The 11625-nt window shown below is 37.7% G+C and overlaps 1 protein-coding gene across 1 annotated transcript in view; it reads right to left on the bottom strand.

Annotated features, from left to right (window-relative positions):
- Positions 1–219: 219 nt before the first annotated feature.
- WDR70 (WD repeat domain 70) overlaps positions 220–11625 on the bottom strand; it is a 353255-nt gene continuing 341849 nt past the window's right edge. Inside the window, exon 18 of the mRNA XM_032415162.1 lies at positions 220–404. Coding sequence (XP_032271053.1) covers positions 317–404 — 88 coding nt within the window. The 3' untranslated portion in view covers positions 220–316. The remainder of the gene's footprint in view (positions 405–11625) is intronic.

Raw genomic sequence — 11625 nt, 5'->3', positions numbered from 1 at the left:
TCAATGTACATTTCCGTCCCTCAACATTATAAGAATCTGTACAAGACCAATTAATTGTTGAATAAAGTTCCTAAACTACTTGGTAATAGGCTAAGAATCTGTTTCTTATTTATTTATAATACAGATTCATAGTTGTAGTTAAGAAAATATAAGCACAATTTTAGTGAAGGGTAGCTACCAATCTTTTGAAAGGTTCAATAATGCAAACTACAAAAGGTGTTCATAAAAATGTATTTTTTATTTCATTTAAAAAACAAAACAAAACAACTGTCCAATATCACTCCCCCTCATGCAAACAGCTCTCATGTGAGAGTCTTCAAATTTTACGCTTTTTCCATTCTGGCTCATTCTTTGCTTCCTCATCATCAGATTCAACTTGGGCAAACATGGTTTTGGGTTGAGTCCTAAAAGAAAGTTAATGAAAAGAGGAAAAATTTAGTCAGCAAGTGTTTATTAGATTAGACTTTGCTACTTTCATCAAGTGGAAGCACATCTGGGGATCAACTACATCTCAATTATTAAATATCAATCATTAAACTTCTGGCAAAGAAAAGGGTAACAGAAATTTAATTTTGTTCATCAAAAGAGCCAAAGATTCTCTTAAAGATTTCCCTCTGTGGCACACTGTATGCTGTCCTTTTCTTAAATAAAATGAAAATACATCAAATTCAGTAAAATCTTGTATATTCATAACCATCCTCTACTTCAAACTCAGGCTAATTAGGACTGTTTGGGAGTCCAAATTAGAGTCACCACGCAAGAACACACATGATCTTTATTTACAGCTCTCTGCATTGTTCCTAGAATTAAGTAGTCCAAATACATGAGATTATGGTGCACATGAACAAGAGAATTTGAGATAATTGCTTTCTTATTTAATGAGTCTAAAATGATGGATAACATACAGAGTAACTTGAGCACTGCCAGCAAAAATAAAACAACAAAACAAACAGATGGGACATTCTCTCCACCCCAAAACCCAGTTCAGTGCACGGAAATGTCAAGCATTTTAGGATGCATCACTGACTACCATTGTTGTAATATTGGCACATGGTGCCTCAAAAGTGATCTTTGCGTTAGGATGTTCTGGGCTTTGTAAACATACCTGGTTCAACGACTCTTCTTTTTACACCATTCACACAGAAAATAATTTCAAGAATATGTGAAATGGTTATAATTTATGCTCCTTTTGGTTATGCTACTGCTGATTCCCTTTTAAAAACAGCTCTATCACATTACGAGGAAATATTTTTTGAAAGCTTTATTTTTTTGGTTTCAGGAGAATTTAGTAATTCATCACTTACATATAACACCCAGTACTCATCACAGCAAGTGTGCTCCTTAATGCCCATCACCCATTTAGCCCATCCCCCCACCCCCCTCCATTAACCCTCAGCTTGTTCTCTATCGTTAGGAGTCTCTTATGGTTTGCCCTCTCCTTTTTTTTTCCTTTCTCATAGGTTCATCTGTTTTGTTTCTTAAATTCCACATATGAGTGAAATCATATGGTATCTGTCTTTCTCTGACTGACTTAGGTCACTTAGCGTAATACTCTCTAGCTCCATCCACGTCATTGCAAATGGCAAGATTTCATTCTTTCTGATGGCTGAGTAATATTCCATTATATATATATACCACATCTTCTTTATCCATTCATCAGTCGATGGACATTTGGGCTCTTTCCATAGTTTGGCTATTATTGATAATGCTGCTATGAGCATTAGGGTGCATGTGTCCCTTCGAATCTGTATTTTTGTATCCTTTGAGTAAATACCTAGTAGTGCAATTGCTGGATTGTAGGGTAGTTCTGTTTTAACTTTGAGGAACCTCCTCCATTACTGTTTTCCAGAGGGGCTGCACACATTACGAGGAAATATTAAAGCCCTATATCTAAAGATATATTTTAACTCACATCTTCATCTTGAATTCAATTCATTATATCAAGGTAATTCCAGAATGTTAAAATAATGACAACAACCATTCCTTTTCTTTGACAAGTGAAAACAGGGTTAAAACCTTATGTTACTTGTTGCTATCTCTTTATTATCCTGGGAAGAAGTATAAACCATCCACATTCACCCTGATGGTGCTCTGATGCAAGCCATGTACTGGAATTCGTCATGCATAGGTTAGTCAAAACTCCTGTCTCTCTAGTGACCCACACACCTACCTGCAGCCCACGGTGTCCCCATACACAATCCAGTCAGTTGAAATTCTTTCACTTCGAGACATTGTTATGACATCTACGAACAGGTCATAGCTCTAACATTTCCAAAAACAGCTGCAGCTTTTCATAGGTCATGAGTTGCTGAGTTACTAGAAAGCACCCCCGCTCCTCTTCCCCCGACCCCAGCTCTCTAACATGCAACAGTAGGGCAACTGGTGCTCATTACGTATTTCATCTTCTGGTAAATATGTGGACTGCTAAGGTATGGACAAACCAATATGGGAACAATGTGGTTTAAAAATCCTTTGAATTAGATGTTTAATTTCTAAAGAGAAAAAAATAACATGGTCTTGTAACCATATCTGGCAATGCATCCTAAGACACCAGCTCGAATTGTGGATCACTACATCAAAAAACCAAAAAAAAAACCCTAATGATATATTGTATGGTGACTAACATAATAAAATTAAATTAAAAAAAAAAGACACCAGCTCATCGATGTTAGTTGCAATGAGACTTAAGTACTAAGAAATTTTAATGGTGTTTTTTTGGAAATAAAAAAAGAAATTAAATGATAGATCACAGGAAGAACAGAACCTACAGTTTAAAAAGGTTATTTCATTTAAGTAATTGCTCTCATATTGTACCTACTTCCCAAAAGTATTTTTTGCAAGTTGGTGGCTAACTGGAAGGGCACAGAATGAATGGAACTATTTCACAGAGGGCAGAAAAGGAGTAATGATTGTGAGGAGGCATGGGGAATGTTTTGGGGGGGATGGAAATGTTCCATCATCTTGACTGAAGTGATTACACAGGTGTATACATTTGTCAAGACTTGAAATGGGTGCATTTTGCATTTTATTATACATAAATTATACCTCAATAAAATGGACTTATAAAGAAAATCAAAACGAATAAGGAGAAGGGTAAACATAATAATACAACACTCAATTTCCTAGTAGTCAAGACAAAGACAAAGGAAATGTATTAGTTTTCAAAGGAGATAACTCTTCCCCCCAGTCCTAAACTCAGAAAAATTCACTGAGTAAACTTTTACATCAGAATCACTTAGACTGTCAGGCTGAATTACCAGATCACAACAGTTTCCTCTGTCCTCTCCAGGTATCTTAACTTAGGGGATATGAATTTGTTTGGAAGGTAGAATGGTCTCTTCGAGGAACTCCACGAAATTTAGTATTTTAAATTTCAGTTTTTGAACTAATAACAATATTACCAGTAAAATAACCATATTATGTATATGCAACATGAAATCATGACAGTTAGCTTTCAAACAGCCAGGCTCTCCTTCCCCCAAGGAGAAGCTAGTGTCCAAATTTTCCCAGCAGTGCTTGTGTACCACTTTGTCTTTCATTGTATCGGCCAGGTAGGGGACACCTGAGTGTAAGAAGTAGGCTCCTTGCAAAAACTGGTGCTGGCAAAGTTGTACCAAAAGCAACAAATAAAACTGGACCCTTACCTTATACCATACGCAAAAATTAACTCAAAATGGATCAAAGACCTAAACCTAGAGCAAAAACTGTAAAAATACCATGGAAAAGCTTTATGACATTGGATATGGCAATGATTTCTTTGGTAAGACACCAAAAGCATAAGCACATAAAAACCCCAGGTAAATTGAACTACATCAAATTTAAAACCTGTGTATCAGTGGATACAATCAACAGACTGAAAAGGCAACCTATGAAAAGGGAGAAAATATTTGCTAATCATATATTTTGTAAGGGATTAATACCTAGAATATATAAAGAACTCCTACAACTCAACAATAACAACAAAAACAACAACAAAAAAAACCCAAACAACCATTTAAAAACAGGGCAAACGACTTCAATAGATATTTCTCCAAAGAAGACAGCAAAAGACTAACAAGCACATAAAAAGATGCTCAATATTGCTAAGCATTAAGGAAATGCAGATCAAAACCACAATGAGATAACACCTCACACCCACCAGGATGGCTACTATCAAACAAAAAACAAACAAACAAAACCCAAACAAAATACCAAGTATTGGCCAGGATGTGGGGAAACTGGAACCCTTGAGCAGTGATGGTAGGAATGTAAAATGGTGCAGCCTCTATGGAAAACAACACGGTAGTTCCTCAAAAAATTAAAAATAAAATTACCATGTGATCTAGCAATTCCACTTCAGGAAATATGCCCAAAAGAATTGAAAGTGGGGTCTTAAAGAAATATTTGTACACCCATGTTCAATGCAACATTACTTAGAATAGTCAGAAGGTAGAAGCAACCTAAGTATCGTGGATAGAAGAACAGATAAACAAAATGTGGTGATACATACAATGAAATATTATTCAGCCTTAAAAAGGAAAGAAATTCTGGCAAATGCTACATAGATGAACCTTAAAGACATTATGCTAAGTGAAATAGGCCAGTCACAAAAAGACATATATTGTGTCATTCCACTTATATACAGTACCAAGAGAGTCATACCCATGAGAACAGAAAGCAGAATGGTGGTTGCCAGGGACTAGATAGAGGAGGAAAGGAAAAGCTCTTGTTTAGTGAGTATAGAGTTTTAGTTTGGCAAGATGAGAAGAGTTCTGAAGATTGGCGGCACAACAAAGTGAATATACTTAACAGGACTGAAATGTACACTTAAAAATGGTTAAGAGGGTAAATTTTAGGTTATGTATATTTTACCAACATTAAAAAAAACTTTTTTATTAAAAAAAGAAGAACCAGACTCTTGGACTTGGGAATAAGGAATAATGAACCTGCTACTAGAATAAATAGGAGGCACCCTGGAGAAGGCCTTAGCCTCCAATCTGGGGCCCTGCCTAGAGCAGCGCTTCTCAAACCATCTGTGGTGCAAGGCCAGGCTTTGTTTTCTAATTTCCAATCCCTTGCAGACAAATACTATATTTCTAGAAAAATAAAAAGACTGCAAAGTGCAAATCCAAATTTTAATTAGATTCCAAAAATGTATCAAATTGCTCTACAATTTCCTGCATGCTTACTCTCAGTTCCTATACTTCCCTCATGAGCACTGGTTGGTAGAGCGCACTGAACAGCACCTGTGGGAACACCTTCCCTCCCAGCGGGGGAAAGAAAGCAGTAAAGCAGGGTTCTGAAACCAGGCTATGGAGTAAGAGTCTGTCTTCTTAACATCAACTTTGACACCTGACGAGCTTCCTTTAACTGTAGGAAAGTACTTCTCACCTTAGAAGAAGCCAGCCCTAGATGATGCCACTGAAGACTGGGTGAAAGAATGGGGTTCGAGGCCGTACTCTCACAGGCCCACCCCTGAAAGAGCAGTCTTTAATCCCTGGGAGTGACGCATGAGCAGGTAAAGGGAGATGTAGCCCACAGAGAGAAGTTTCCCGTGTTCCAATCCATCCTGCCCCCAATACCAACGTTCTCACAGCACCATCCAGAGCCTTCCATAAGAGCTATATGTGGTTTGCTGAATAAAGACCAGGTTCCTCCAAAAAGGGCATTTGACTTGCGTACACTGAACATCTCTGTCTAGTCTAGAAAATGCCAGCGTTTTACAGAAGCAAAGTGAGAGAATTACAGCTTTAAATCTTGCAGCTATTCTTTCTTTTCAGCAACTGTTATTTTTAAATTTATTTCCAGCAGTTATTCTTTTGAAACAATTTGGAAACTCATATATGAGAAAGATCCCCCCCCCCAAAAAAAATTAAATTCAGATTATCTAGGGCATTTAAAATGGATTTCTTCAGTCACTACTTTTTAAGACAATGAGAAACAGAGATGATTAGGCAGAGTTAGGAATAGAACCAAAAGATTTCTTCCCTGGGGGATGGCCTAATTTGCCCTTGACATAGATAACTACTATAAAAATAAATCAACAATGCCAAGCAGGAGTAAAATGACACACGCAAAAAAAAAAAAAAAAAAAAATGCTAATGGATTTGAAAACACTTAAAAGTTAGTCCAGAAGTCCCTGCTTTTAAAACCAATAGGAAACCAACAAATAAACAACAACAAAATACTCCAAGTCTCTATTAACATTGTCACTGGCCACAAAAGTGGATTCCTTTCTGGGCTGCTTGAAGAAACAGAATTTGCACACTGATTGTAACACAGACTTTGTTGGGTGCTTCCATAAGGAAGAGAAAAACAAACCAAACCAAATGGGCACTGAACACATGGAAATAACTGAACTTAGGAAATAACACATATAAATAAAAAATGAGCAAGAGATATATTTCACCACCTTGAGAAAAAAGTATTTCCTTTTCTGACCCATTCCCGTCTATTTAATCAGTTCCTCCAGGATTCTATACCTGCTTTCTCAAGTGACAGGAAGTTGCCAACTCAAACTTCCAGCCTCATGGAAGATTTATGTCAGTTGCCCAAAACAAAGCCCATAAAGAGACTGACCTGAAGGAAAACGAGGTAAGGGGAACCTTCCATTCAGCCAAGGGTATAATCACCGCGGCTGCTCAACAGGTCAGCAGGGACACGGTAAACCTCACTGAGGACCAACAGAGTAACCCACCTTATGGAAATCAGCTTTATCCAGACTATCTAATTTACTGGTTTATGGCCCACACTAACCCATTTTTCTAAGTGTTAACTGAAAACTTAAACTTACAGAAGGCTGGTTGTGAAACGTGTTTTCCAGTTTGATTAACTCACTTGGTGAATAGTAAACATTTTTCACTTGACTATATATGTCAACTTGTTTACTAGAATTACCAAGAAAAGAACAGATTACATATCAACATAGTTATTGTTATGAACCATTAAATAATCAGAGAAGGGCCGAAAGGTTTTTTGTTTCATTTTGTTTTAGCTTCAGTAAACTCTGCATTTGCTAATAGTTAATATTTCATGGAGCAAAGATAAAAGTTTAAGCAAATGTCTTTCTCAAATCTATCAATTCTGTTTAGATGATACTACGTGCTGAATAATTTTCCCCTTGGGACATTTTTTAAACTGAATTCTCAGACATATTTGTACAAAGCAAGTCTTTCCCAGCAACTGTGTGTTAATGGAAAAATGTCAGAAGCCCAACAAAAACTGAGTCCCACCTTCAGTGTTTCCATCCAGAAGAATTTTATGCAGAATAGTCAGTAATGAATAAAGATTCCCCCTGCAATATTGTATGAGGACATTTCTGGGGTGCACTGTTTGTGCGAAAGATTCAAACTGTCAGCAGGGCTGTCTTCTCTCTTCTGACTAAGCTCTAACCTAGGCCTTCTACACTCCCTTCCTAGTGCTCAGGCCACAGAAGAATCTCAGAATGTTTTCAGCTGCAATGGAAAGTGCACAGGTCACATTCTTTTTAATTATGGATATTCTTCTGATATGATTCATTCAAAAAGCATAAAGCCAGTTCCAGGGTCACAGAATGAGTATGAGGAGAAATCACTTGTAATATTCAATCATTAGTATGTGAATATAAACCACAAGCTTTTTTGGCTCAGGGCCCATTGTTTATTATGAAGGAAAACCTCAAAGCCAAAGTCAATTATAGCCATGACCTGACAATCTGACACACTTGTTAACCCTGTTAGAATGAATGTGGTCCAGATGAACTGTGACCCAGTCATCACAATTGCAGAATTATTAAGATTAAATAAAGGGCTTGACCAAAAGATTCCACTTGAAATGGGCCCTTCTTTCTGGTGAAGAGCTAATCAAAGATAATTTTTTTTTTTTTAAATATTAGGGATGAATAGGAAGATGAGATGTAACATGATGTTTCTAGATAAAGAATGTTCTATTTTCTTCAACAAATGAACACATAATATTTTGGAAAACAGATAAACATATCTCGGACTCATTAAAGAGGGCACACTAACTCATAATGCTGGGTGTGTGAGTTCAAAGCCTGGGTGAGGGTAGAAAAGGGGACAAACATGAAACCTGTGGAAATGGGAAACCAAAAGAGAAAGAGAAAAGGAAAACAAAAAGAACCCTCTAAAATCACACCATTACCTGCCTTATCACCAAATGGTTAAACAAGTTAGAAGGATAAAATCTTTGGAGAGTACACAGGCCTGCGGCCGCCCAGCCACACAACCCGGCGTTCCCGGGGCCGTAGCCCCGCTTTCCCCACACATTCACACACCGGAAACAGCCTCCGGCCAGGTCAGCAAAACGCACGGCGGAACGACAGCCCGGAACTTCTGATTCTTAGTCTAGCGTTCGGCTCTGCCGTGCTGGCTCCCACAGTAGTCTTTTCAGCTTCACTAGTACTTCAATTTTTTAAAAAACTGCCACCAGCTGCTTTGTGATGAGAAGCAGTACACTGTAGTCGTCAAGAGCAGAAGCTTGACTCCGAAGCCAGACTGCCTGCGTTCAAATCCCCATTCTGCCGCCTGCTACCTGCGTGGCTCTAGTCAAGTTACAAGCCTCAACTTCCTCATCTGTAAAATGGGGACAATAATACCACTTCCTTCACAGGGCTGTTGTGAAGATTAAATGAATAATATATACAAAGTTCTTAAACAAGGCTGGCACAGTGTAAGTATAATAAAAGTATCATTATTATTATTATTATTATTATTATTATACCCCTTGCTTTGGCTATCACGTATTCCTCACTTCATGTAAAAAGTATGTTTTCAAAAAGTTGTATGTAGAATAATACACTTGGTAAAATAATTTCTATATTAAATACAACACAGCACCTTGCTATTAAAAAAAATACTGGGGGAAATTATTTGTTATGTAAATAATCTGTTTCTTCAGCATAATCTATTCTGTACATTTTAATTTTCTAGGGGTAAATCATTTGTGGTTTATTTGTGGTTTACTTTAGTGCACAAAATCATCACCTGGGAAACTTCTTAAGTTGCAGATTTCTAGCTCCAAGCTCACAGAATCTGAGTTGGTCTGAGGTACAGTCCAGAAATCTGCATTTTTAACCCCCTACTCCCACCCTGGATTCTGACACGAGGCAGTCCACAAAACCACTCTGAGAAATGCTGGCCTCTACACAGGAATATGGTGGACAGGGACGATCAGTCACCTAAATATAACTCAGGAAAAAAGTTAACATGTTCCTCCTCTGCGGGCTTATGTCTCTCTCTTCTTGGCAAAAATAATATACAAACCTTTACTCATTCAAAGAATGACCTCTTTAAACACTGCCTACTAATTCAACATGACTTTAAATGGATCCTTTATAGATGGGAATGATATTTTAATACACACACATATATCCAAGCATCCTGTATCTGACAAGACACACACTGAAAACTAAATCGATGGAACCAGCAATAATGGCAGCTTATCTGGCAAGAAAAGTGACCATGGCTGACAGAGCTGTCAGGCTGGCAGGCTGCTGGCCAGGGGCCAGGCTCCCACACACGTCCATCTCTGTCTGATGTGTAAGCTAATAGCATTCTGGATCTATATCCTGCCCACTCTCCAGCCAGCTCCTCTTCCCTCCCTCCACAGCCACTTCTTTTAACAAGAAACTGTAATTCAATCTGACTATGTGTGGCTGAACAAGAGGCCTCTGTGATCCTGCTGTGTTTTAAAACTTCCATGGCTATTACACTGCTAGTGCCAGGAATGAAACTCGAGTCCTCAATCGGCACAGGTAAAGTGTTTAAAGACTCTTCGTTAGCATCACTGGAGAACAAAGGTGAGTATATGTCATGTGCAAGCAGGGAGATTTATGTAATGTCTAATTGGGCTTTTCTGTGAGAAAGTGAGATACAGTAAATCTTCATTTCATCACTGACACAAGTCAATTGCAGTGAAGAAAAACAACCAGACACACATTCTCAATTACAGTGACCTTTATGAAAACATCCTTTTAAATATTAGCTTCCCTTCGAAGACTTTGCCACTTGGCAGTAAACAGTATACTCTAGCAGGTGAACGCAGGAGAAATAGCACTGCAATCCTGGCTAACAAATCACATGCCACAGCCAGTGCCATGAACTTAGTTAGTATGCAATAAATGGAAGGTGACAAAGTTGGGTGGAAGGAAGGAGATGGGAGGAAAAAGCAGCAGCAGGGCATATATTCACAGAGAGCGCAGTCCTCTGAAAAGCTCACTGAATGACGGACAGAGAGAGCGGAAGTACAGTGCTAGCTGCACTCACTGTCGACTACAAGCTTCAGTCTCCTCGCACGCAGGGTAAAAGACATGACATTACCTGTTCTCCCCATTCGGCAGAGCTGATACTTAAGCTAGCACATTATTCAACTGTAAATATAACTAAATTACCTATAATGCAGGAAAATACCTTTTGTTAATGCTCACCGAAAAAAAAAGAACTTCCGCTTCAGGTAATTCTATTTAAAGAAAGCTGAAAATCTGGATGAATGAATCCCCAGGAAATATTAATTACTGAGCAGACTCAGAAGAGTTGGAAAATCCAAATAGAGTATTTACCATGAGGGGATGGAAAACAGAGAAATTAAGAAATCACTATTTACCCTCTCCTCCACAAAAGCACCAGGTTCTGACTGTTTCACGGGTGAATTCTATCAAATCTTTACAAAGTAGATAAATTTAATGGTATTCAAAACAGTTTGAGAGTATATACAGAAAAGCATACAAAATTTTTCTGAAGCCAGTCTGACACAGGACAAAGAATAAACCAAACCATGTGAGGGTCATACCAAAGATGCAAGGATAATTCAATATGAGGAAATCCAATAATATACTTCATCATATTCATTGATCAAAGTAGAAAAGTCGTATGATCACTTCCACAGAAATACAATAAATCAATCCAATAAAATTCAGCATCTATTTCAGATGAACATACCTCTGGTCTTTGTATGGTGTTTTATTTGCATGGGATGCTCTTCCCTTGGATATCGACATAGCTCACTCCTTCATTTCATTCAAGTCAAAAATCACAAAGCAGAGGTTTCACCCCGATCATCGTATCTAAAAAATAGTAACCTTTTCTTCCCCCAGTTACTCTACATCCACCCATCCCCATTTTAGTTTTATTCTTTGCACTAGCTATCATCTAAAATTTAGGGACTTATTTATTGCCTGTCTCTGCCAACTTGAATATAAGCTCCATAAAAACTACTATATCCCCATAATCTAGAACTGTACCTGACCTATAGTAGGTGTTCAATAAATTGTTATTGAAAAAATGGGAGAGAAAGATATGGATTCATCCTTAACATCTTGTATGTATGAGTTTTCAAAAATCATGCTTTATGGAGAAATATCATTAAATTGAACAATATGAAATTGCCGATATTTGACTTTTTTTCACCTACGAAAAGGGCAATTACCTGATTTAACCTAATGGAGTCATTCCTTTAAAGTTCAAATTAAGAAAAAGATGTCTGCTATCATGAAATTATTTAATATTGTTCTGGCAGTATTAGTCAATACAATTAGATAACTAGTACAAAAATTGGGCAACATCTACTCATGATAAAAACCTTCAACAAAGTGGGGTTAGAGGGAACATACCTCAGCATTTTAATGGCCATATATGAAAAACCCACAGC

Source organism: Phoca vitulina, unplaced genomic scaffold (assembly GCF_004348235.1).
Source record: "Phoca vitulina isolate PV1807 unplaced genomic scaffold, GSC_HSeal_1.0 scaffold17, whole genome shotgun sequence".
NCBI classification, from domain to species: domain Eukaryota; kingdom Metazoa; phylum Chordata; class Mammalia; order Carnivora; family Phocidae; genus Phoca; species Phoca vitulina.
Note: the sequence above shows the minus strand (reverse complement) of the source record. Positions and strands in the feature narration are given on the sequence as shown.